The 26,890-nt window shown below is 45.9% G+C and overlaps 1 protein-coding gene across 2 annotated transcripts; it reads right to left on the bottom strand.

Moving 5' to 3' along the window:
• Nucleotides 1–1,734: 1,734 nt before the first annotated feature.
• Nucleotides 1,735–22,194, bottom strand: CHRNB4 (cholinergic receptor nicotinic beta 4 subunit). 2 transcript variants are annotated; one of them, XM_079128809.1, is made up of 6 exons: nucleotides 22,020–22,194; nucleotides 16,909–17,057; nucleotides 8,831–8,875; nucleotides 8,618–8,727; nucleotides 6,783–7,773; nucleotides 1,735–2,603 (listed from the first exon to the last, which is right to left on the bottom strand). In XM_079128809.1, exons 1-6 carry the CDS (start codon nucleotides 22,123–22,125, stop codon nucleotides 2,463–2,465), a joined length of 1,542 nt encoding a protein of 513 aa, XP_078984935.1. In that variant the 5' UTR covers nucleotides 22,126–22,194; the 3' UTR covers nucleotides 1,735–2,462. The 2 variants fall into 2 exon arrangements, with proteins under 2 accessions (XP_078984935.1, XP_078984936.1); XM_079128810.1 differs by lacking the exon at nucleotides 16,909–17,057 and having other exon boundaries at nucleotides 22,020–22,123.
• Between the last annotated feature and the right edge of the window lie 4,696 nt (nucleotides 22,195–26,890).

The following is a 26,890-nucleotide window of genomic DNA, read 5'->3' as shown; positions in this document are numbered from 1 at the left end:
ATATTCAAACTAAACAGTAAAAATAAAAGGGTGTGAGGGATCTTCTTGGTGATAAGGGAGATGTTCTAAAACTGGATTATGGTGGTAAATGTACTAAAACTCATTAAATTTTACACTATAAAAATGGGTGAATTTTATGGTATGTTAAATTATGCCTCAATAAAGTTTTTTTTTTTTTTTAACTCAGCAGGAAGAACACCACAATCCAATTTTTAAAATGAGCAAAGGCAGTAAACATTTCACCAAAGAGGATATACAAAAGACAAGAAAGCACATAAAACCATGTTCAACACGACTAGTCATTAGAGAAATACAGAGGAAAACCAGGATGATATAGCTGCTAGGATGGCTAAAATAAAAACAAATGCTGTCAATATCAAGGCAGATAAGGATACTAAACAACTGCCTTGCTCACACCTTGCTGGTGAGATTGTGAAATGGTACTGTGTGGGAAGCCATCCTTATTTAGCAGAATCAGACTAGGTTGAGCCATGGGACACAGAGGCCTGGCTTCTAGGAACTGCAGGGAAGTATGTGGTGTGCGTGGGAGTGGTTCCCTGTCTCCTTCTGGAATTTTCCCCCTAAAAGAATGGTTCCCCTAACTCCACCCTATCCTGTCCATCACAGAAGAAGCTCCTCCCCATCCTGGCCTGCTTTACCTATATGCTATAAATAAAAGATAGTTGGGCAGGTTGTTGTTGTAAGAGGCCAGAGCTGGTATGGCCAGACCCGTCTCGCCCCCTATCATATAAAAAGAGTATTGGCTCTTGTGTGTTTATTGAGTAGATAAGTTTTTGGGTAAAAGAAAAACCGCCAGCATCCTCCTATGGCAGTTAACCCTTTTCTCCTCCATGCAGGACATGGCAGAGAGGACCCCCACAGTACTGCTACTCCAGAGAAAAGTTTGACAGGTTCTTTGATGCTAAACACATACTTACCACATAACCCAACAATCACAGTGCTGAGTATTTATCTGAAGAAATGAAAACTTTGCTCACACTCATCCTACATGTGATGTGTATAACAGCTCTATTCATAATTGCCCCAAATTGGAAACAGCCTAAATGTGCTTCAACATCCATAGGATAAAATACTGCTTGGCATACAAAGGGACACACTACTAATACCCTCAGCGACCTGGATGAATCTCAATGGTATTATGCTAACCAAAGAGACCAATCTCTAAAGGCCTCGTACATACTGTATGATTCCATTTAAACAGCATTCTTGAAGACACTGAACGATAGTTATAGAAAGAAGGTAAGTGGTTGTCGGGCTATGAGTGGAGGAGTTGCCCTATAGGGGAATGAATGGTAGGGGAAGTTGTTTTGGGTGACAGATCTTTTCTGTGTCCTGATGGTGGTGGTGGTTACGCAGATCTATACATGTTAAAATTCATAGAATTATACACTTTAAAAGTCAATTTTATTGTATAGTAATTTAAAAAATAGAATTCTTTAAGTGTTCTCCTCCTTTTCACAAATATTTTGAGTGTCTACCACATGCCAGGCACTGTGGAAGAGAGAGTTTGTGCTGGGGAACCCATCAGCATGTGTGAGGGAGACAGACCCGAATCAGCCATGATGTGAAAGTGGAAAGTGGCCAGAGAGCTGTGAAGTCCTGGACAAGAAGGCCATTCCTTCCAGGGATGGGGACCAAGGACGGCTGCTTGAAGGAGGAGCCAGAGCCATTCATTCGTTCAACAAACATTTATTTTGCACCTGCTGTGTGCTGAGCTCAGTCTCAGACCTGGAGCAAACCTGAAGGAGCAGACCTCTGCTCTCATGAAGCCCACACCGGTGGGTGAGGTGTGAACCATAAACGTGCTGCCAAATAACTGCATGTACTCAAGGGGGCTCGAGAATGGTGGTGGGATAACATGGTTCCTGGGGAGGCTGTTTTGGAATGGGAACAGCCTTTAGGTGACATTGGAGCAGAAGACCATGGTAGCAGAACCCTGATTGATGAAGCCTTGGGAAGAGCTCAGGAAGCACAGGGGTGGGGAGAAGATTGGGGAAGGAGGTATAGTAGATGCAAAGGCTCTGAGGTGGGAAGGATCTAGACATATGTGGGGGACTGAAAGAAGGTAAGCCTAGAGGACAAGAGAGGATGGAGACAGATTGGGGTGGAGAGGTAGGCTGGGATGTGGGCAAGAAGCCTGGCACACTGTAGGTGCTATTAGTATGCTTGTCTTACACCAGTGCCAGGTGGAAGGAAGACAGGCTGGAATTAAACTGAAGCCCCCCCTCTTGCCAGGGCTTCCTCAGAGGTGTTTAGAAAGGACAGGACCCCATCCTTGCCTTCTGGTGGCTGTGGCTGGTTTGATGGATTCATAGCTGATGGTCAGATTTTTATTTAGGGCCTCATCAGCTGTGACCCAGAAGGAAGCAGTGGACTGCCCACCTGGCTGCTCACCTCATCTCACCCCACAGCCCAGGGGGTTCTTGGACATGCTGGGCAGTCTAGGGCACCTCAGAAGGTGTGTGGGTCTGGAAGAGGGGAGGGAGGAAGAGCCCCACAGTGCCCAGGACACATACGAACACGAATACCCACAGAAACAGCCGGTCGACCACCATGGCTACGTATTTCCAGTCCTCGATGACCTGTAGGCAGACAGAAGGGCTGGTTACAGGTGCAGAAAACTGAGGTCCCTCCTTCCTCTGAGTCAGGTCCTCACCATCTGGTCAGGGACCGCACTGGTCACTTGTGGGCTTAGAACCTCATTGTGGTATGTTAAGTCCTCAGTTGAGCAACTCTGGTGCCACTCTTGGCATCCTCCAACCCCACCTGACCTGCCCCCCCCTCAGCACTGCAGAGCCACCAGGAACTTGGACAGGACAGAAAAGTTAGGAATGTCAGGGGTCATCCATACTGTCATCCCCCAGTATCCTCAGAGGATCCCCTGTGGATACCCAAATCAGAGGTTGCCCAGGCCCCTTGTATAAAATGGGAAAACATTTGCACATAGTCTACCCACATCCTCCCGCAGACTAAATCGTCTCTGGATTGCTTACTTAGCCAATACCCTGTAAATGTTTTGTAAATAGTTGTTTTGTTGTATCGTTTAGGGAATGGTGACAAGAAAAATAAGTCAGTACAAATACAATTTTTTTTTTCTGGAATGTTTTTGATCCATGGTCAAAACCGTGGGTAGGTTTGGAGGGAGAACTGTACCACGTATTGTAATTTGAAAACCAAATCTGGTTATGAATAAAGGGGGATGAGGCCTGAGGATCATGAAGCTTGTTCTCTCTTTTTCACCCCAAATCCTCTGCCTGAGCCGGCTCTTCGTAAAGAAGATTTGTGGCCCACCTACTTTAGTGGGGGCAGGGCAGTGGGCTCTTAACAGAACACCTGGAAATCCTGCTGGTTAATTTGTTCAATTCCGTTCACAGCGGTGTCTGCTATTTCCTCTAATTAAGACTCAGCCTCCTCCTGCCTCATCATCTGGCTAGCTCTCTCGGGCTCACTCTGACTTGTTCTCTTGCCTTCCCTGTTTCTAGTCCCACCTATGGGGTGTGACATTGACAGAAACCTGGCTGGTCTCCAGAGGTGCCACCACAGATGTGCCTGCTTCCTTGGCATGGGGAGATGTCCAGCATCCTGGTCTCCCTCCCCCATCCCCTGGCTTGGAAGAGCTTGGTGGAGGCTCTGGAGCTGGAAATGCAGGCAGGCAGCAGCCGGCACACTGACGTCAGTGACCCAATTTGTTAGGGCCCCATCAACGGTGTGTGTCTACCTCTACCCCTAGGATAATCCTGTGCCAAAGCAGCCCCCACACTCTCAACCCAACACAACTTGCACCTGTCCCTAAGATGCAACAGGCACGACACGGCCCTCCAGAGTGCTCGCTGCTGTTTGTGGGTTCCTTTTCTATAGCCCTAATTTCAAACAGCTTTTGTGTGTGAGTGTGCTTCCCCCAATCTTTTTATATTTTTGTGCTATTTTTAGTGACCAGTTAATCACCAGGGAGGATGAAAATGCTGAAGATGAGAAACTCTGCCTGGGCTAGCTTGAGGACAGGCATGCCCTGGAACACAGACTCTTCCTCACCTGCACATGAGAAAGTCAAGCAACAAGTCCACCATGTGCTTGGAGCAGGGCAAGGCTCTGGCAGGGGCATGGCAGAGAGATCTGGGTATTAGGCCTTGCTCTGCCTTGTGCCAGCTGTGTGAACCTGGATAAGTCAAGAACGCCTCTGATCCTCACTTGCCCCATTGTAAACTGGGGAGTTCTAGTAAAAGCCACTTTGGGGATTCTTGGGACGGTTGGAAGTAATTTATGTCAGCTCCAGGCAGAGCTCCTGATGTATGTTTGGAGCTTAATGAACACTGGTGATTATAATATCAGTGGGTCGTGCCTGGCTCCTTCCCCCTAGAGGCTTTTAATTAATTGAACAAAAGAAACAGCAGGAGGCCTGTGAGTGCCAAGGGTATGGGAGGCCTTTAGAAGAGAGAGTTGAGAATGGGTGGGAGTTCAGCCAGCAGTACAGGAGACCAGTGCTCTTCAACCTAGAATATGTACAAGAACAAACAGGGATCAGGTTAAAAATGCAGGCTCCTCGGTGCTTCTCCCAGGGATCTTGGCTCAGTCAGAATGAGTTGCTTCAAAGCTGTGGTCTGAAAAATTGCCCAGGTGGTTCTCATTTAGCCAGCAGGGCTCCAGGCTGCACATTAATCTTTAGGAAGCAATGAATTAGGTGATGTTGAACTCCTGAATGATTTTAAACTAAAGAATAGCATGATCAAATCTGTTTTTTAGAAGGTAAAATCCTGTAGAGCTGTGCTTCTCAAATTGGAATGTGCCTACAAAGCTCCTGGGATCTGGGTAAAATGCAGATTCAGAGTGGGAGGGCTGGGAGAGAGCCTGAGAGTCTGCATTTCTCAGCATGTTGATGCTGCTGGTTCAAGGACTACATTCTGAGTAGCTGGGGTGCATAAGAATGTCTCACACCCTATATATGTTCCATTTGTTAGTGGTTCTCCCCTTTCCCTTGCACAGTGTGATTCTGGAGCTTTTCTGGGCCTGCCCTTGTCAGTTCATGCTAACTAATGGAATACCAATGCTTTCCCTTGAGAATCCAGCTACTGAAAAGGGATTGCAGAAAGATAAGAACAAGGAGATGCCCTCTTCTATCCATGCAGCTGCAAAGGGGGAGAGACCACGTAAAAACATGTTCAAAGAATCTGATCTATGTTGAAATGAGAACATTCACTCGAGTACAAAATTGTTCTGCTAGTATGGTACTGCATGTGAACATTTCTAACCATTACTCCCTTCTCCTGTGTTCAGTTAGGATCAAATCCCCTTTAGATGTAGTACTTACTCAAAGGAGTCATTTGAAACACCCAAGCTCTAACTCATTGCTTTGTCCTGTGAAAGTGAGCTCACCCTCATTTTAGAAAGTGTATAATTCTAGTCACCCCACTTCATCATTTGTTAGCCTGGTAGCATTTTTTAATTGATGATTCTATACTCCTGGAAGATATAAGTGCTAGTATGGAGTCTTTGCAAGTCTGCAGATAGGAACAGAAGCCCCTGGTACCCCAGCCCACTTGTGCTCCCTAATGGCTGCAGAACCATCCCCAACCCACTTCAAGTGCCTGCATCTCCTCCCTTCTCTGTCCAGGATCTTCTCCTGCACCAGAGGTGCTTGCTCTGGCAAGCTGGTATAACTGGGAAGTGCAGGGAAACTAATGTCCTGAGGTTACTGTCAACCCACAGGGGATGGGAGACTCCCTCCAGGGGTGTTGCCGCCCGCAGCAACAATCCTGCGGGAATTTATCGGAGGTGGACACGAACTACTTTTATAATCTTTATCTGGTCTACTTCCTTGCTTGTTTGCTTGTTCGCTAGTTTTAGAGGAAGAGAGGCTTTGCTTAGAGGAAGAGAGACTTTGCTTAATTTTAGAGGTGCTACTCTTTCAGAGAGGCTATGCTTATCAAAGGTCTACTGCTTCTTAAAGGTGGGTCGCTTCTTGGAGGTGCGGGGTGTGGTGTGCTGCATGCAGCCTGCGGCCTGCAACCTGCGACCTACGATCTAGAGGTGTCTTCTTAGTTCCTCGTTCTGCGATCTGTGATTTGCGACCTAGAAGTGTGTGCTTAGTCCTGCGTTCTGTGAACTGCAACCTTCATTCTGCGATCTCCTCTCAGGTGAAAAGAATGTCTTATCTACACTAAGGCAGCCAATCAGCTTAGGATTAAGTAGCACAGTTGGAGCATGCGCCATGGTACCAATCAAGAAAGAATGGGGAACATCTGTTGACCACTAGCGCAGAGGAGACATTAACTAATCAGGCAAAAGTAGATCAGGCTGTGTTAACACTAATTATGCGCCACCTCTAGGCCCAACGCCAGCCGCCATCCTAGGGCTCTCTGCACAGGGGAATCATTCTGAGGTTAGTTCCTGAGAGGGTCTCTATCAGGAATGTGGGCACCCAGAGGAGTATGCTGCTCATTAATATCCTGTAGTGGTTTCCTCCTTTCCCTACTTCCTCACTGTGCTTCCTGGGATCACCTCTCAAATAAACCACCTGTGATCAAACCCATCTCAGGATCTGCTTTTGAGGAACCCAAAATAAACACAAAAAGATCATTGCTACTTCTGTTTTCTTCCCTGTGCATGCAGCTATAATAAAACCCATTTCAGATGTGAATTCCAATGAGTTTGAGAGTCCTTATCGCATATGAATTAACTGCAAAAAAAAAAAAAAAAAAAAAGGGAAATGGGTGTTGTTATCTGAGCCCCTTCCACTGGACAGGTGGGCAGGGCGAGGGACTTACACTCTGGTCTTCATCATCACTCTTCATGTGCTGGGCAATGAAGCTGACACCCTCCAAAGCCTCCTGCACATCCTGCCGGAACCTTCCAGAGGACCTCTGCCGGAAATCTCTGGGGATGCCTGCTGAGTGGGAGCCAGCTGGAGATTTGGGAGCTGCAGGGGTAGGGTTCATAAAGTACATGGAGTTCCCATAGAGATTGGAGGGACTGGCAGGGCCCATGGCAGAGGTGGTGGCCGCCTCAGTCTTAGTCAGGTACAACTGGCTGGGTGGGGGGGCCCTGGCCGGGCTGTTGTCGAGGCCAAGGCGCTTCATGAAGAGGAAGGTGGGCAGCTTGTGCAGGAAGCAGCGCTTGACCCAGGGCGCCATGGTGTGGGTGCTGGGTGAGCGGTGGTGCACATTGAGCACACACACGGTAGTGACAATGGAGAAGGTAACCAGCACCATGGTGAACATGAGGTACTTGCCGATGAGTGGCACATCAAGGGAGGTGGGTGGCACGATCTTGGAGATGAGCAGCAGGAAGAACGTGAGTGCCAGGAGCACAGAGATACACAGTGTCATCTTCTCCCCGCAGTCAGATGGCAGATAGAAGACCAGGATGGCCAGTGACGTGATGAGCACACAGGGGATGATGAGATTGATGGTGTAGAAGAGCGGCTTGCGCTTGATGATGAAGTCGTAGGTCACATCCACATAGCTGGGGTCCTGTGGGTTCACCGTCCTTCGCCCTGGGAGGGCCACTATGTCCCACTCACCACTGGGAGTAAAGTCATCTATACTGGCTGTGGGTGACATAAGGACCATGTCGATCTCCGTGTGGTCATAGGTCCAGGAGCGAAACTTGAGGGTGCAGTTCTGCTGGTCGAAGGGAAAGTGCTTCACTTCGATCTTGCAGGCGCTCTTGTAGATGGCAGGGGGCAGCCACTGGATGCTGCCATTGGAGCGGACCACCACGTTGGTGTAGACAGACACCTCGTAGGTCCCATCGGCGCTAGGGTGGGGACAGGGTGTGGAGGAGAACATCATGAAACCCACAGACAGGGCCAGCCTGTTCTCTGGGCTCCCAGAAGAGCCCTTGGGGACTATTCTCACTAATCGCTCTTTTTGACCCCTCAAGGTCTCAGTAAATGGGGCCACTTTTCTTGGCATATGGGGGGCAGAAAGAGCCCTACCACAGTAGAGTTGGAAAGCTTCACTCAGAATAGCTCATTTAAGCCTCACAATACTCCAGTGAGGTGAGTTTTATTGTGACCTCCGCTTTATAAATGTGAAAACCAAGGCTCAGAGAAGTGACTTCTTTAAGGTCAGAAAGCTAGTAAACAGTACAGCTGAGATGTGAACTCAGGTTTGTCTGTCCCTCAACAGAGTCTCTATTTGCCAAGGCTGACCTCGAACTCCTGGGCTCAAGTGATCCTCTTGCCTCAGCCTCATTAGAAATGGACTCCCAGTGCATGCCACTGTACCTAGCCTACTTAAAATATTTACACACTAATTTGGTGTGTAAATAACCCAACACTGATAAAGCAACCAAGGCTTAAAAAGTCAGAATGGAGAAAAGGCAGAGCATGGGACTAGGGGTCAGGATGTTGTCCTGGTCCCAGTGTGCTGAGTGCGTCTGACAAGGCCCTTGCTCTCTCCAGGCCTCCAACTTCCTTTTGAGGGCTCTGGCTCTAAGCATCTCTATTTTTCTTCTAGCCTAGTGACCTAGAGGTCTGGCTGAAACACAGATGAGATCTAGGGTTGGACTCTGGCCTTGGCCTGGATAACCCCTCAAGGCTGGACCTACTGCCCTGGCCCAACCCTCACAGGACCTTGACCAAACCTCTGTCACTCACTTGTTATACAGCACAATGTCAGGTAACCAGATGCGCTTTGCGGGAATCCTCAGGATGTTCACGCCCTCATAGCGGGAGCTGTTCCAGGACAGGCGGTAGTCAGTCCACTCCTGAGCAGACAGGCAAGGCTCCATCACTTGTAGGTACATCACCACAAAAAGGCAGCCCTACCTGGGAACACCTCCTGGGCTGGGGACCAGGCAGGGCACTTACCTGTTTCAGCCAGACGTTGGTGGTCATGATCTGTTCCCGCTCATTCTGGGGAAGGAAACAGGGCCATCAGTTGACCAGGAAGGGGAGCCCTCACTAGTGGATCATACTGTATTTCATAAAAGGCTCTGAGCTCCAGGCCTATGTGACCAGATGCTGTCCCAACATCTCATAAATGGCTCAAAGTTATATCATACCTAGCACATCAGAGGTAAAGTTCATTATCTTTTTCCAAGCTTGGTTCCCTTTTGGCATTATTAATTCAGTGAATGGCACCTCCAGTCATTCATTCCATAAGCCAGAAACCTGGAAGTTGGTCTCTGACACACTCTTCTTTGATTCATTCATAAGTCCTGTTGATTGTATCTCCTACATGCCTCTCAAATTTGCCTACTTCTTTCCATCTCTACTACTACCATCATCTGTCATTTGGACCAATGCAGTCACTTCCTAACTGGTCTTTTGGATCTGCTCTGGCCTGTCTTTAGTCTTTTCTCTGCATTTTGGTCCCGTTAGAATCTCATCTGCTTAGACGATGTGGTTCTGATCAAACCCTCCTGCTTTCCCAGCTCATCCAAAATAAAAGTCAAAGGTATGTACCGAGTCCTAAATATCTGCCTCTGCCTCAGACCCATTAGATTCAGAACCTTGTATCTCAATATGCTCCCTGCTGCTCACTTCACTTCAGTTGCGCTTGTCTCTTTGCTCTTGTCTTTACATACTCTGTTCCCTTTTCCTGGAAATCCACGCAGGTGATTCCTTATGTTCTTCAGATATTGGAATTGTTGGGTTGTCAGAAAAGTCCTTCCCAACCTTCCCACATAAAATAGCATCCGTGTCCCTCTTCCCTTATCTTGCCTTGTTTTTCTTCATAGAACTTATCACCACTGGGAATTATCTTTTTGTGTATTGTCATTACTTCCACTAGAATTCAAAGACCTTGAGGAAAGAAGACACCCAGAAGAGCAACTGGTATGTGTCACATACTTGATAAGTATTTTCTGAATGAATGCATGAATCCTACCATCAAAATCCAGGCCACCCTCATTCATCTCTCACTTGGACCACTGCAAGACCCTCCTAGCTGGTCTGTGATCATTTTGCACACTACCACTACACACACTCACACATCTATATTTTCCTTTGCAGCCAGAATGAACTTTCCAAACTTCCTGTCATTTTCTCCTCAATCACTTCTGTGGCTTCCTTCACATACAGAATAAAAATCTAATCCCTCTATAGGTTTACAGGATTTTTCCAACTTCCCCAGCTTCATTTCACCTTCCTGTGTTCCTTTATTCTGTGCTCTAGCCCTGCTGGCCTTCCATAGTACTCTGAATGAGTCTTGTGCTCTCAGTTTGTACCATTTTCCTGCCTCCTCTTCAAGATACCTTCCATGTCCCAATTTCAGATTGGTGATCATTTCTTCAAGGATCCTCCCCTCAACTGGGTAAGCATATTAGTAGGACAAAGCTCAACTGCCAGGAACAGAGAGCCAGAGAAACACAGGCTTAAATAGAGCAGAAGTCTATGTTCCTCTCATGCAACATTTTGGACATATCTGATGGTTCTGCTCTACAAAATCCTCAGATACTCAGGTTCCTTCCACAATTCTTCTCTATCACACCAAGACTGTGACCCCCGTCTGCGTGGTTCAAGATGCCGAACATAACATCCACATTCTAGGTTATTGGAAGGAGGAAGAAATGGAATGGATACATGTCACCTGTCTCATTTTGATTAAACCACTAGAGTACTAAATACTAGAGTATTTAGGTCATTTACATTTATTCAGTTACTGATATACAGATGGCCCCCAACTTTTGATGGTACAATCTGTGATTTTTTTTAACTTTATAATAAGTTTATCAGGGTAGTAAATACCTTTTGACTTACAATAATTGTTACTTACAATGAGTTTATTGGTACATAATTCCATCTCAGGTTGACAAACATTTGTATTTGAGTTTAAACCTATCATCTATTTGTTCTGTATTTATTCTTTTTCTTGACTTGTTTTGGATTCTTTTATTATTCCATTTCCCCCCACCTTTATGTGACCCTTTCCTTATTAGTTACCCTATAGATTATAATATATACACTTGACTTTAGAATCTTATATAAATTAGTACTTTTACCACTTCCAGAAAAAGGAATGGACTTTGAACATTTCAACTCCATCTACCCACTCCAGACTTTTAGGTTACTCTTGTCATATATGGAATTCTACATAAGTTAAAACATTGCAAGATTTTTTTTTTTATAGTGTCAATGCAAATTTAAATTCACCCATCTATTTACCCTTTTTGTTGTGCTTCTTTCTTGCTCAATCTGGGATCATTTTCCTAGTGGCAAAAGAACAACCTTTTAGCATTTCTTTAATATTAAATCTTCTGGTGTTAAATTATCTATTTTTTTTTTTTTTAGTCTTAAAAGCTCATCATTTCACCTTAATTTTTGAAAGAATTCTGTGAAATCCTTGTCTAATTCTAGATTTGCATTTTTTTCCCCCTGTAGTACTTTTAAAATGCCATCCAATATTCTGGTTTTTATTGTTGCTCTTAGCTCTTAAGATTTTCTTTTCTTTCTTTCTTTCTTTTTTTTTTTTTTTTTTTTTTTTCCGGTGCTGTATTGAACTCAGGGCCTCATGCTTGCTTTGCAACTGAGCTCTATCCCCAGCCCCAGATTTTCTGGCTTTGGTTGTTAGGAATTTAAGGATGATGTACTTGGATGTGGATTTTTTTAAATTTACATATCTCTCATGGGGTTCATAGAGCCTCTTGAATCTGTAACTTCATATCCTTGTTCTGTTTTGGAAAATTCTCAGTCAGTATCACTTCGAATATTGCTTCTGTCTTATTATTTATCTCCATTCCTTCTGAGATTCCAAATATACATTAGCCTTTTAAAAATATTATAACCATTTATCTCCTGCTTTGTATTTTCCTTCTTCTCCTCCTTGGTTTGTATTGATGTTTTCTATGTTTGGGCAACTTTATTTTCAAGATTAAATATTTTGTCTTCATTGTCTTGAGGTTCTGTCTTCCAAGTGGTCTAGTCTTTTGGTGATGCTTTCCATTGAGTTTTTTATTTGGTTTATTGTTTCCTTCATTTCAAGGATTTCTGTTTGGTTTTTTTTTTTTTTTTTTTTTTTTGAGAGTCTCTATCTCTTTGTTGAAATGATCTTTTGCTTCCTGCAGGTGCTCTTTCAGCTTATTGGTATTATCATTCATTGCCTGCATTTGCTCTCTTATCTCATCCTTTGCTTCGCGAATCATCTTAATCATGTATAATCTGAAGTCCTTTTCTGACATTTCTTCTAACATACTGTCATTGGGTTCTATTACTATAGAATCTAGATTTGTTTGGATCATTTTCTTCCCTTGTTTTTTCATGTTGTTCATGTATCTTCCCCTCTAGCAGTGCAGATCTGGGGTATTTCAGATTTCCCCCTATAGGCTTATAGTGGCCCTATAGGTTTCCAAAACCCTTTCTTTAAGGGGAGATCAATATTAGCAGTGCCCAATTCAGACACTATGCAATCCTAGACCAAATAGTCCCTATGAGGACAATAACAAAATTGTCATAATAAACAGAATGAGTTCAAATATCATCTTCAGTAAAACAAACAGATTTGTAATAAGGTCTGCAGTTTCTAATGGAGGACAAAGAGGATGCAGAGGGATGTAGAATGTGGCTGTTAATGGGATAAGAAAAGAATATACAGAAGTTCTAGATAATAGAAAGGGTGAGAGTGTAATCAAAAGAAATCGGATGTTAGCAGGCAAAAAAGGGGAGAAAGAGACTCTGAGGGAACAGGTAAACAAAAGGAAAAGAGAGCAAGAAAAGTAAAGAAATAAAAACTTAAACTTTTTCAATAAGAAGAAAAAAGAAAATCTACAGTATAACAGTCATATAGTAATGAAACCTCCCAGAGTTCAGTGGCCTGATGCGTGAGAGGTACCTGACAATGAGCTTCAAGCCTCCAGCAGGCGTCTCAGGATGGGATTTGCCCCACCTAAAGATCAGAGCTACGGCTTCCAGGATTATCCAGGATGGCCGCTCTGGCTTCGAAATGTGTTGGCAAATGGGGAGCTGCAGCTCAGGGTGTGGCCGTGGTCAGCTGGAGGTCCTGGAGGCGGAATGCAGTTGGTCAGGCAGGGGTCCTGGAGGTTGGGTGTGTTTGGTGTGGTTGTGGGATCCTGGATGCCGGGTGCAATCAGTTGGTCTGGGGTCCCAGTGATAGGGCGCAGTCAGTTGGTCTGGGGGTCCTGGCGGCAGGGAGCAGTCAGTTGATGTGAGGGCCCCAGAGGCAGGGAGTGATCGGTTGGGCTGAGGGATCCTGGAGACGGGGCTCAGTCAGTCCGGCCAGGGGTCCTACAGGGCCTGGCTATTGTCTCAAAATGGCGGCAGCCACATGTAATCAAACCTGCAGGTGCTGGTGCTCCACTAGTGGGTTGGCGATCAGTTTGGGGACTGTTGTCGGACGATCAGGAGGTGAACCTCGAGCGTTGGGTGATGGATAGGTGTAAGGCAGGCGATGGACAGGCGAGAGGCAGGCAAATGGCGGATGATAGGTGCCTGACAGTGAGCAATCTGCACTCAAAAAAGGCATCAATATGCTGTCAGACTGCAGGTGATCACAGCAGACAAATGGGGAAAACAGCAGGGGATCAATAAACAGCAAAAACTGCCTTATCAAGAAACAGATATCCTCTGCTTGAAATCGGAGTTACGGAGCAACAAGGAACGTAGCCTCCCTCTAGTCTGCCATCTTGGATCTCCCACTGTATTGATGTTTTTTATTGAGCTGTCTTCCAGTTCACTAATTTTCTCTTCTGCTATGACCAATCATCTATGAAACCTATCCAGTGATTTCTTCCAATGAATTTTAAATTAAAATCTTTGTTTGTTTTTAGTTCTAGAATTTACCTTTTTTCTTTTCTTTCTTTTTTTTTTTTTTTTTTTTTTTTTAATAATGACCAGTTCCCTGGAGAAATTCTCCATCGTCTTGCTTTCTTGAGTATATCTACCACTGAGCTATACCTTGGGCTCAATTTCTTACCCTCTTAGCCTTATGCTGCTTACCAACCATGAAAGGTGAATAAAAGCACCACAGACTGTCAGGGTCACCTCAAATCCTTTATCACTCAAATCCTTGGTCACTCAAATCCTTGTTGAGGTCTCCATATATCTTCAAACACATGTATTATTTTTCCTTTGGCATTTTTGTCCATATAATCTAATTGTTCTCCTAAGAAGGCTAATCTGCAACAAGCAATTCTGCCATCACTGAAAGTCAAAAACTTTCATCTGTCTTAAAAATCTCTCTTTTTTTAAGTTGAGATATAATTTACACACAGTGAAATGCACTGATCTTAAATGCACCGTTTGATCAGCTTTGACAAATGCATTACCCATGTAACTCACCTCATTTCTATCATCCAGAAAGTTCTCTTGTGCTTTAGTCCTGCTTCTTACTCCCCTTTACTCCCCCCAAATGTTCCTGAGGAAATTGTTTCTGGACCCTGGTCCCTATCCTGCAAAAAGCTGCTTTGATCTGTCTTACTCCACACAAACTTCTTACCTGTCCCCTAGAAACTTCTGTCTTTAAACTGGTTGTGCCTACAACCTTCCCTCTTCATAAAAATGAACAAATCTTGGAAAAGGAAAGAACCTCCCCACCCCATCCCCCCAAAAAATCCCCCACAAATATTTGTTTTCTATACAAGTTTTTGGGAATGCGACAGCTCAGTGATACCTGGAGGGGCAGGAGCTGGAGGCTCCTCTTCCTGGTAGCCTCTATCACTCTACAGGGCCTACAGAGCAGATCTGGCAGGGGCAGCGTGAGCCTCAAAGCATGATCAGAGTTGCCCAGCACCTGGGGCTCACCCTGTTAACAAAAAGCCACTGGCTGGACAATAACACTAAGACACCAGCCTGGCCATGGGCTGGCTGAAAGCCCTTGTTGCTTCCAGTCAGCCTGTGGAAGAGTGAGACAGAGAGAGTCCAGAGTTCAATGCTGCCCAGTCCTCCCCATCTTTGGCTGTACTCCCTCCTAGGAGATGGGCTAACTATTCATTTGGTCTGAGCCTTCTTGGGCACTAGAGTCATAAGAGGCTAGGTTTGTGGTGGTCAATGGTGCTGGAGAGAGAGACTGGCGTTAAAAAGGTAGCCACCTGCCTAGGGTAGGCATAGCTTCCTGGTTAGGTATCTCCTTCCCCATGGCTGGACACAATATCCTGCACTCTCCCCATGTGATAGGATCTCTCAGAGCTGCTTCCAGGGCCAGGGTTTTAGCCCCATGGGTGGGGACATGCAATGGGCCACAGTTCCTTCAGATACCCGCAGCTCAGTGGCAGCTGAGAGGAGTCACCTCACCTTTCCTCAGTGCCCCTCACCCCTACCCCACACCCACCTATCAAGACCTGACAATCCTACCTGTGAATGCAGCAATTCATCACTCCTTTCCATATCTGCAGCAACCACCCTGGTTTGACCAGACCCTCACCCACCTGGACCAATAGGTGCTGCATCTACCTCTGGTCCTGTCCCTCCTACACCTGGTCCTCTGTGCCCATCTGTTCTCCCAGCCTTGTTCCTGCTTCTCCCAACAACTAGGGAGTACATGAGATCTTCTGTTGAGCAGTCTGGGGGATATAAAAATGTGGGGCTGTGGGGACAAGGAGGAAAAGCTTACATTTATGTAGGAGACTCGGTTGAGCAGAGTCCATAGCAAGCCTATTTGATGCCTACCTAATGGCCGTTCACCTTCCTTCTTTTTTGTTACCTAACCATGACATCATTAGAAATTGGATACACGTGAGTCTCATGGGCCTTTTCCAGTCTCCTTGCCATGTATTGACAAATCTAAGCCAACTATAGAAATTCTATTCTTCAGGCAAATGATTGGTTAAGGCTTGGGCATAAGCTGTAGTGATGGCCAATGAGAATAGAAGGGGTTCCTTACTCAAAAAGGAATCCAAAAATAGGTTTGCCATTCCTACCATGGACGCTGTCATGAGGATTTTGTTTGGAGCTGTGGCTGCCATCTTGTGACCATGAAGGGAAATGGGAATTGTAGGGTCTTGACGTCGACAGCAACCTGGAGTCCTGACATTATTGAATTACTGCGCAAATCAACCCTAAAGCTTGGGCCTGGTAGCTTGTTGTGTGATATAAAACATGTCCTTATTGTTTTAGCTACTCTTAGATAGGTGCTCTGTTAATGCCAAGGCATTTTAATTAATATTGAGATCATGGATTTGCAGGTGGCTCCAAACAGTGGAGGTAGGGAGCACAAACAAGTCAGTTCATCTCAGGCAAAGAGAAGAACATGTTCATAGGCACAGAGAACATCTTGGAAATGAAAGAATCACAACTAAGAGGGAGGGTCATGACCCTCAAATTTCAGGCAAATTTCTTAATTTATGGATATGGAAAAAGATCAGATCTCAAAGAAGTAGAAAATAGCACAGTGGTTATCAGACCTGGGAAAGGTGTGGAGGAGGGAGGGATGGAGAAAGAATGGATAATGGGTACTGCTGGATTGGTAAAATAACTTCTTATGTTCTGTAGCACAGCGGGACAATTATGGTTGATAACAATTAAATGAATATTTATTTGTTCTTTTCCTTCTGTCTGTCTGTCTGTCTGTCTGTCTGTCTCTCTCTTTTCAAAGTCTGAGGGTCTTGTGCATACTAGGCCAGTGTTCTACCACTGAGCTACATCCCCAGCCCTGAATATTTCAATATAGCTAATAAAGAAGAATTAGAATGTTCCCAACACAAAGGAATGATATATGTCTGAGAATAAGTCAATTACCTTGATCTCATCATTACGCATTGTACCCCATAAATTTGTGCGATTACTGTGAGTCAAATATATATTAATTACAATTTTAAAAAAATAGGAAGAAAAAAGATGAAATCTGGGCCTTGCCCAGAAGTAAGACTCCAGTCCCCTGACTCCCAGCCCTGCACACTGAATGGCCACTCCTTGCCCTGAGACCTGTCGGGGCACTGAAAACCCCATCCTCTGCCTTCTCCTGAGAGTTGAGCCCCAGCTGCCTCCGCACCTACCACGCTGATGAGCTGGGCCAGGGAGAGCTCCAGCTGGATGGAGATGAGCTGTGAGGAGCTGGTGGCTGGGCGGATCAGGTTGTTGTAGCGGGTTTTGTTCAGAAGGTCATCCATCAGCCTCTCCTCAGCATTGGCCATGCGACAGTCCCCTGGGAAATGGCATAGTCAGACCCACTGAGCCCTCGACCAGTGGACCCCTGCCGCAGCTAGGGCAGTGAAGGGTAGACCTGTAAAACTGGCAAGGACAGGTGCCCTCAGTGTCTGCAGACACAGTGAAGGGCACGTCAGGTCTGCCTCTTCTTGGGGACTTCAATCTAAATCGAGCCAGAGCTCACTTCTCTCCTCCCATGCCATACCTCTTGGTCCTCCTGTTTCCTCTAGCAATGAATGGTATCCCATGCATCATAATCCAGTCCCAAACCTGGACATCCTCTCCTCCCTTGGTTCATTCAAGTGGCTGCCCAGGCCTGTCAATTCTACTTTCCAAGTCCCTCAGTCTGTCCTCCCATCTCCTACATATTCCGACAGCCAAGGCCCTAGCTTATTCCCCTGCCCTGAACTCTTCCAGTCGCCTCCTTGATGGTCTTCCCACCTCCACCTGCCTCTGCCATCCATGTGCCCTATTGGCCAGGGTGGTCTCCATACTGCATACTGGTTCAGGGCTCTTCCTTACCCATAACCTCTCAGAACTGAAGGTAGAGTTAAAACCCAAATGTTGTGACTTGGCATTCAAGGCCTTTTGCTCCTAGCACTGACTTCTCTTTCTCAACCTCTTTTCTCTCACCTGTCCACCTTGACCCCAGACACTATATACTCTGCCATATCTACTCTGCCTTTCCCTGTGTGGTCTTTACTGACTCTCTTCTTGGTTTTTGAGCATACTAGTTCTTCTGCCAGGGTTGCCTCCAGCCCACCAGCTATCCAGGTGTCTAGCCTGTGCCAGGTTCTGTGCTACTGGGCTATGTGCTGGGGATAAGGGCAAACGAAAACCATAAACAGACTTGGGAGGCTGAGGTAGGAGAATTCCAAGTTTGAGGCCACCCTTGGTAACTCAGTGAGACCCTGTCTGAAAATAAAATAAAAAAGACTAGGGATGTAGCTCAGTCACAGAGTGCTCACCTAGCATGTTTGAGGCCCTGAGTTCCAGACCCTACCCAAAAAACAAAACCCAAACAAAACCAAAAGAATCCAAAACAGAAAAGCAGAAATGGTTCCTGCTTTCAGCATACAGAGCAGGGGAGGAGCATTATTATTCAAATATGGGTTTGCATGCAGAACTAGGTGCATGGTGGTATCTCCCCTAAGAAAAAAAGAAGGGGGACAGCCTGGGTTCAGACTTAGATCTACAGAGCACAAAGTCCCTTTGAGATGCCAAATGGAGTGTTCCAGTTTGCAGGTGGCTCCTGCAATGGAGCTGAAGGGGGAGGCCTTGGCTCCGAGCCACATTCAGCTCCCAGCACTCGTGTAGCCTCCTGCAGGGAGTCAGAGCTAGCCATCAGCCCCTGTTCCCTGCAAGTCCCCAGATCACACCTCAGATCTCTTGCCAAATGGTATTTTGATTTTTGTTTCATCTCCCTCACACATCTGGGAATGAATGTGAGGTTCAAGGATTTGAGCTTGTACTCTGGTGTCTTCAGGGAGGATGTGTCAGGTATGGGAGAGAGCAGCAGGAAAGAGGCAGACTCAGAAGAAGGTCAAGGACATGTGAACAGGATTGCCCAGGAGCAAGAAAAGAGATGAGAGTGGCCAGAGGAAACAGTGTCTGGGCAGGACAGCAGACGGGGGCTGGGATGAAGGAATAGGTAGGCTGAAAAGATGGGGGTGGGGATGCTGGCAAGGGGCTGCCTGGCTCACCAGACCAGGAGTCTGATTTCATCCTTCTCCAAAGAGCCACTCACTGGGTCTTACCAAATCCCTTCCTCTTTGGATGGAGCCAGGGGGCCAGAGCATGGATCACCCCGATTGAGCAGGTCTGAGGTGGGTGTCTGGGTGGGTGCTGGTCTGGACACACGGTCAAGGGGAGCAGCTGCTACCCTGCCTACTCCATGCACTTTCCAACTCGCTGCCTATCTGGAGCAGATGCAATATTTAGTGCCTTGTGAAAGATGCTCCCAGTGCACCTGCTGCCTGCTGTCCCTCCCCCAGACTACCCTGAGTTCTCCTGATGGGGGTCCTGTGGATGCCTGGCCTAGATTCTGAGCACTGCTTCTCAAACCTGAGATCCCCTCTCCCAGGGGCCAGCTGCTGGAATACTGGGTCAGGAAAGGCACTCTGTATCTCCAGCTTTGACCTATGGCCCTTCCCACAGTCCTTCTTTAGTATACCTATTTCAGTTGACCCCTCATTTTATAGTGAAGGGATGACTTGTCCAGACCTATCTGGCATGTCTGAGGCAACTCTGGGGTCAGAATCTGTAGTTACCAGGCTCTGACCTTGCAATACTATGGGAGGCTGGATTCTACATCTCTATAGCCCCAGGAGCCTGCTGTGCAGGTTGTAGGGGTTCATGATTCAGCTGTAAACCCACCTGATGAACTCAGCTTGCTCAGCTGTGACCCGTCCTGCCTCTGAGACATTCAATTGACCTGGGGAACCCTTGCCCATCTTGGGGATCAGCAATGGGCTCCAGAGCTAGAGGTCCCCAGACCCAAACTTGTGTTTTTCAACTGGGGAAACTGAGACCAAAGAGGGAAGGGATTTATTCAAGGATCCCCAGCAAGTGAGACAAGAGTCGGGTCTGGGAGTCTCTTTCAGACAAAGACTCTCCCCTGACCCTGTGTCTTTATGACTTGACTTGTGGTGCATTTGTTTTTGTGATTGTTGTTTGTTTTGTTTTGTACTGAGGATTTAACCTGGGGTGCTTTACCACTAAGCTACATACTCAGTTCTTTTTACTTTTTACTTAGAGATAGGGTCTCACTAAGTTGTTTAGGGTCTCTCTACATTGCTAAGTCTGGCTCAAACTTGCAGTCTTCCTGCCTCAGCCTCCTCCATCACTGGGATTATAGGGATGTACTATCACGCCTTGTTAACTTCCCCCCTAGAGAAATTGCCCTGTCAGAGGCCATAATTGATATTGTTCAATTATGGGTTGGGTGTAGTGTCCATACCAGCACCTCTGTTTGTATTTATGAGTGTGTGTGTGTGTGTATGCGCACACATGTGCATGTACACTGAGGGGTAGAAATGACCAGAAGGGCAGCTATGGACTGGAATGCACTTCCCCTGTTCCTAAGAAGTGGAGAGGGCGGCACCAGAACAGCACAATGAGTCTTTTCAATCTGCTGCCCAATGCCCATGAGGCCTGCTGGGTTCAAAAGATAAGGAACAGACCTCTCACCACCAGCTGACAGGTGTGGCTCAGAATGGGTAGAAGCTCCTGGGCACAACTGGGGTCACATTCCATACTGCCTACTTACACTGTGAAGCAGAGGCCACCACTAGGGGTCAGCCATGAGCCTATGATTCTGATGAGGAGTGGCCCTCAGCCTCTGCCCAGGGGTTTGCCTCTGGAGGATGTCCTTAGAAAAACAGGTCCCCCAAATAAAAGGGGCTAACAATCTGAGAGGCAGTTGTAGTTTGAATTCTAAACTGTGTGTGTCCAGTCTGAAAAAGGACATCTGATCTAAAAATGGAAAAACATAGCTATTAATTTGGATACAAGTACAGAAAGTAAGGGTAACAGAATCTTACTGGAAAGCAGGCATCTGCAAGGCAGGACTTATCAGTTGGAGTGTGTGTCCTTAACTGAGGAAGGGCATATAAAAGTTGAGTTTATCAAAAGGCAACTACAGATTTTTTAAAAAGTTGAGATCTGATCTTTAACAAGAAGTTTATCATATGCTATCAGTGCTTCTCTAACCATATGCATGAATCACCTGAATGTACAAAGCAGATTCCCAGGTTCAGTTTCAAAAAAGAGATTCTGATTTCTTGAGCCTAGGGTGAGGCCCAGGAATCTGTATTGGGCAGTTCAGGCTGTCTCCCAGAACCACACTTAAGAAACACTACAACTGTCCCACATAGGGCATATCATCTTCATAGAACAGATAGGGAAATTGAGGCCCAAAGAGTGGGAAAGGAATGGTACAGGGTCACTCAGCAAGTGTTTGTAAAGCCACAATCCACACACTGCTTCCCAACACATCTTTGATGAGGGCTCCACTTTCCTATAGGAACTTTGCATGATCCCCTCTACTCCTGCCTCCGGCACTTTCTGTGCTTGGTCTCTGTCTGGAGAAGATGTAGGCGTAGGCCTCTGGGCTGACTGGGCCCCGAGGAGGGACAAGCTTGGGACAGAGTATAGGAGCTAAAGTGTCCTTGAAACCTTGGTAGGACAACTGAGGGCCAGCAAAGGCAATCCTCGCACGTCTGAACTCTACCTGGATAGGGGCTGACTAGGTCTCTTTTCCAGGTGTCAAATGAGATCGCAGGTGTCTGAGTGAAGGTTCCACTTCACCAGTTGGCCCTCAGCCAAGCCGACTGTCCAGAGGTGGTGATGGGTGATGACATAAAATGTGTTTCCTGGGAGATCCGCTCCCAAAGTGCAATTAGGGTCTGTCGTCCCCCCCCCCCCCCCCCCCCCCCCCCCCCCCGCTTAGCTGTTTCTCCAAAGCTAGCGGTGTTGGGGGAGACTGAGCAGCGGATTTGCTCCCGGGTTTTTGCAGCGCCTGGTTGCAGGCTTCGTTGCGCTCACTCTTCAAGAAAGTCACCTCTTAGGCGAGGAAGAAGCCTCGACCCTGTCGGGTCTGGAAGTCTCCGCCCGCGGTTTCTTTTGCTCTGGGGCTGACCAGAGCAGTCTATAGAGTCGGGACTACCCAGCTCGAATGCCTAGCCCAAAGACACTCGTCACCTGAGAGTGGCCAGGGTGCAAAGAGGAAAAGTGGCCCCCGCCCCAAATCTCGCAGACGCACCCAGGCCAACCCCCCGGCCGCCTCTGCGAGCGGGCTCAGCCCCGCCCACGTCCCCATCTGCCCCAGACACCCTCAGGCCACACCCCCAGTCAACCCTCACCCACTCTCAGGGTATCCTCTGTTTCCTCCCCTGTGACTAGTACAGCCCTGCTTAGCCCGACCCCGGCGCCTCTCTCTTCTTGCCCCAAAAGAACTCACCGCGCCCGCAAAGGACGAACAGGGAGAACAGGACAAGCTGGTGCGCGCTCCTCATGGCGGGCGGGGGCCCGGGTGGCAGCCGCCGAGAGCTCAGCTGTGGGGTCATCCGGGCACAGACAGCAGCGAGCAGGAGAGTGAGCAGCACTGGTTCTGGTCCCAGAGGTCTGACTCTCGAGAGAAGCGGGCACTAAGACCGGGAGGAAAGCCTCGCGCGCCCCGAGTGGGCTGCAGCTGTGAGCCCCGCCCACGCGTGGACGGGGCGGGGCTGGTCGGAAGAGAGCCCGGGACTGGCGGGGTGACCAGACCCGATCACAGTGGGTCATAAGTGGCTGTCCTGCGTATTTTCTGACACTAAGGGTCTGGAACTTTGGGAAGGTGAACTTACTTAGGGTTCCCCTACCCAGCTTTGGGATGGGATAGGAGCAGAGTTAAAGGGAGAGGATGGGGCAAAGGGTGGGCTAGCCGCATCCTCCCGCGTGGACTTTACAACCTGGGCTGACTAGAGGCAGCTCAAGGGAACAAGCACAACCCTCCATTGGCCAGCTGGCCCTCGCTAGGTTTTGGAATCAGTAGCCTTCCCTTGGGGCTTGGGGGACAACCCGGACAGGTGCCAACGCCAGCAGTCCCGCCTCTGCACCTAGCCGAACTGTGACTCAGTACAAGATCCAAAGGAGTAGCTGGCCACTTCCTATAGCCCATGGCACTCTCCCTCCTGCCAGCTCCCCACCCCCTTCCCTATCTGAGCCCCAAGAGGCAAATCTTAACAACTGGAGGAACAAGGTGGGAAGGGTAATGTCTCAGGGGAGAGATCACCTAAAAAAGGGCAGCTTTGTCACCGTCTCTCCAGGTCAGTTTTGCTTTCATATTGCTTCCCCCAATGACTTTTTGTTGTAACCCAACATGTTGGTATATGATCATTAAAACAAACAAGCAAAACACACACACACACACACACACATACACACACACACACACACACACACAACCACTGTTGAAATGGAACTGACTTCCTCTTGAGGATAGTTTGGAGAATTTAGGTTTAAATGCATCTATTCTTCTCCAAACTACAGCAATAAGAGATGAGATAAATAAAGTAAATCGAGAAGACATAACTGAGGGCTGGGGGTATAGCTCAGTCGGTAGAGTGCTTGCCTTGCATGTACAAGGCCCTGGGTTCTATCCCCAGCACTGCAAAAAAAAAAAAAAAAAAAAAAAAAAGGAAAAGACATAACTGGACTGCAAATAAGATCATCATCTCCATGAACCAAAACCAGAAAAGAGATGCAAAGTATTCAGAGACCAAAGCCTGGGACCAGCTGAGCTTTGGAAGCCAAGGTAGTAGTCAGTCAGGTCCTGGGATAAAGGGGGACTAACAGACACTGGATAGAATTTGGGAGCTTGAGTGTGTGCTGATCCCTGAAAGGATGTTGGGATGAGAAAAGCCTGCTGTTAATTGGTTGTCTGTAGCCCTGGCTTCCTAGGATATATATATTATGGTATATCTAACATACCATAGGACAGGAGTTTAACAATGCCATAAAATCTGGAGGAAACTGCAAAACTATGTGCTTGGTGGAAGGGGAGGGAGAGAGGGAGGAAGAGAAAATGTAACATCCATTCATAGTTTATACTTGTGCCAGAAGATAAGGAACAGGCTTAGAGAATAATGGAAATGTGTCAAAGGGACACAGACACTGCCATAAAGGGGATCCATTGAGCATATCTGGGACAACTTGAGCATTAAAATAAGCAGTGAGGAGTTATAACTCATTGAATAAAATAAGAAAATATAAGTATATACTGAAGTGAATAAATAGCCAAAGGTTTCATAAGAAATGGAACACTTATACAGTTTCAAAGTACCTCCCTGCAAAATGCTTAAAAAGTGAAAAAGAAGGGGCTGGGGTTGTAGCTCAGTTGGTAGAGTGCTTGCTTTGCATGCACAAGACCCTGGGTTCAATTCCTGGCACCAAAAAAAAAAAAAAAAAAAAGTGAAAAAGAGTTAGTGGTACAGAACAACCTGGTGGACACCACCTGTGGTAGACTGAATAATGCTCCCTGCAATGATGTCCACATCCTGATCCCAGAACCTGTGAATGTTTCCTTATACAGCAAAAGGGATTTTGCAGATGTGATTATGTGGATGGAGAGATTATCTGGAGGGGGCAATTTGTCAGAGGGGTCTTAATAAGATGAAGAGAGGGGATTAGAGAGCAAGAATGAGAGGTGAAGATGGAAGGTGACACTGGATCCTCTAGAAGCTGGAAGAGACAAGGAATGAATTCTCACCTGGAACCTCTAAAATGAACCGACCCTGCCATATAATCCATTTTCAACCTGGTAAGACCAACTTTAGACTTTTGATCTCCAAACTGCTAGGAAAAAAAAATTCAAGTTGTTTTACAACTTGTTACAGTTGTGGTAACTTGTTACAGCAATAATAGGAAACTAATATACACCCTTAACCAAGTGAGCAAAATTAGCATCACCAGAAATAGGGGGGGAAATTGGGAACCACTGGAAAGGATGCAATAGGAAAGACACAGAATCACTTCTGTGAAATTCCTGCCAAAGATGCATGACTTCAATCAAGTCATGAGGATAAATCAGAAAAACCCAGATAAAGATATATTATACAAAATAACTGGTTATTTTCAAAAGTGCAAAGGTTTTAAAAGCTACAGAAAGACTGAGGAACTGTTCCTGATTAAAGGAGACCAAAGAGATATCTGAATTAAATGCATGTGATAAAGAAAGGGATCCTTTTGCTATACAGAACACTACTGAACTACTGGCAAAACCCGAATGGAAGCTGAGTATTAGGTGTATCACTGTTAATTTCCTGATGTTGAAGACTGTATTTTGGCTATACAGAATATCTTCATAGGTAATGCACACTGAGGAAGGTATTCAGAGGTGACAGCACATCATATTGTAAATGGACTTCCAAATGATGCTGTGGGGATAGGTGGTGTGGTACTTGCAATTTTTCTGTAAATTTGTTATTTAAAATAAAAAGCAAAATAAGCCTGCAAACCAAGATTTGAAAACATACGAAACAATTGAAGGTTAAAAAAGATAGTCAAGGGCTGGGGATATAGCTCAGTTGGTAGAGTGCTTGCCTCGTAAGCACGAAAGCCCTGGGTTCGATCCCCAGTACCAAAAAAAAAAAAAAAAAAAAAAAGATAGTCAATAGAATGAAGAAATCAGTGAACTTATTTTAGATGAACTGTTACTATAGGATATACAATAAAAGTTTATTATAGACCAATCTGTCTCATGGGTACTTAATACAGGGATATGGCATAGAGTAGTGGGTTGCCTGGCCTCTGGAGCTAGGCAATCTGGATTTGTATCCTGGTGCCACTATTTATCTTCTCTGTGACCTTCAGAAAGTAACTTGATTCTCTGTGCCTTAATACCTTCATATTTGGGGGGAAATAACCATAACAGTAAACCTTCTAGGATGAAATGAAATAATTCAAGGAAATCACCTTAATGGGGCCTGGAACATATAAAACCTAATAAATGCTAGCTATTATTACCTATAATGAACAGTAGATTCTAATATTTTAAATTAAATAATACCAAGGTCGAGTATAAGTAATACGTCATGGCAAATATGTTTTATCCTAAGAATGTAAGTGTAAGTCAACATCAGATAATTCATTAATGTGATATGCTACCTTAACACATTACTTATTATCGCAAACTATTAGCAAACTAGCTCACTTAACCTAATAAACCTCTAGCGATTAGCATACTTAATGGTAAAATTTAGGAAGTAATTTCCATCAAAGTCAGGACTTAACGCAAGGATGCCTTCTATCACTGCTTTTATTCAATATTACACTGGAGGGCCTAAGCAATGTGTTAAGCTAAGCCAAATGAAAGTGCCATTTCTTAGGTCACAAACTGCCCTACATCAGAGGTTAATATGATTCTACCTATATTAGAAGGAAATAAAGGTAATATAATTTAATGATTGGAAAGGAAAATTACCCATATGTGCAGACAAAATAATTGTCTATGTAGGAAATTCAACAGATAAATGATCCCAGAGCTGGGCACAGTGGCGCATGCCTGTAATCCCACCAGCTTGGGAGGCTGAGGCAGGAGGATTGCTAGTTCAAAGCCAGATTCAGCAAACGTGAGGCACTAAGCAACTCAGCGAAATCCTGTCTGTAAATAAAATACACAACAGGGTTGGGGATGTGGCTCAGTGGCTGAGTGCCCCTAAGCTCAATTCCTGGTATCCCTCCCCAAAAAATAATAATCCCAGAAATAAGCTGTTAGGACTAGGACTAGTAGGAAAGCAAGGTTGCAGAATTCAAGATCAATTTAAATGATTGGCATTCCTATATATCAGTAATAACAAATTAGGGAATGTAAAAGAAAAACATTTTATTCAGAAGAGCAACAAAAACCTGAGAGTATATTTAGCAAAAGATGAACTAGACCTTTCGATATTACTATGGTCTGAATGTGTTCCCCATATTTTTTTGCGGTACTGGGGATCAAACTCAGGGCCTTGTGCTTGCAAGGCAAGCACTCTACCAGCTGAGCTATCTCCCCAGCCCTGCAGTGAATCTTAATTGTCAATGTGACAATATTAAGAGGTGAGGCATTTAGGAAATGAGACTTCGTGGATGGGATTAGCACCTTATAAAAGTGCTTGGTATAGAGGTGAGTCTGCTCTTCCAACTCTTCTACCCTGTGAGCACACATTTGTCCCCTCAAAAGAAAGCAGCATTCAGTTATGTTCCATTTGTATACAACATGTCGAAATGTGTTCTACTGTCATGTATAACTAATTAGAACAAATTCAAAAACAAAAAACATTTAAAAAAGAGGAAGGAGCATTCGAGGCA

Source organism: Sciurus vulgaris (genome assembly GCF_902686455.1).
Source record: "Sciurus vulgaris genome assembly, chromosome: 2".
Lineage (NCBI taxonomy): Eukaryota > Metazoa > Chordata > Mammalia > Rodentia > Sciuridae > Sciurus > Sciurus vulgaris.
Note: the sequence above shows the minus strand (reverse complement) of the source record. Positions and strands in the feature narration are given on the sequence as shown.

Bases quoted from the DNA above. Each gene is read 5' to 3' on its own strand.
- CHRNB4 (XM_079128809.1), bottom strand. From the start codon at position 22,125: ATGACCCCACAGCTGAGCTCTCGGCGGCTGCCACCCGGGCCCCCGCCC. The intron at 17,058-22,019 runs GTGAGTTCTTTT...GCCATTTCCCAG, and splicing joins GTTCGTCCTTTGCGGGCGCG to GGGACTGTCGCATGGCCAAT. The intron at 2,604-6,782 runs GTAAGTCCCTCG...GTCTGCCTACAG, and splicing joins GTGATGATGAAGACCAGAGT to GTCATCGAGGACTGGAAATA.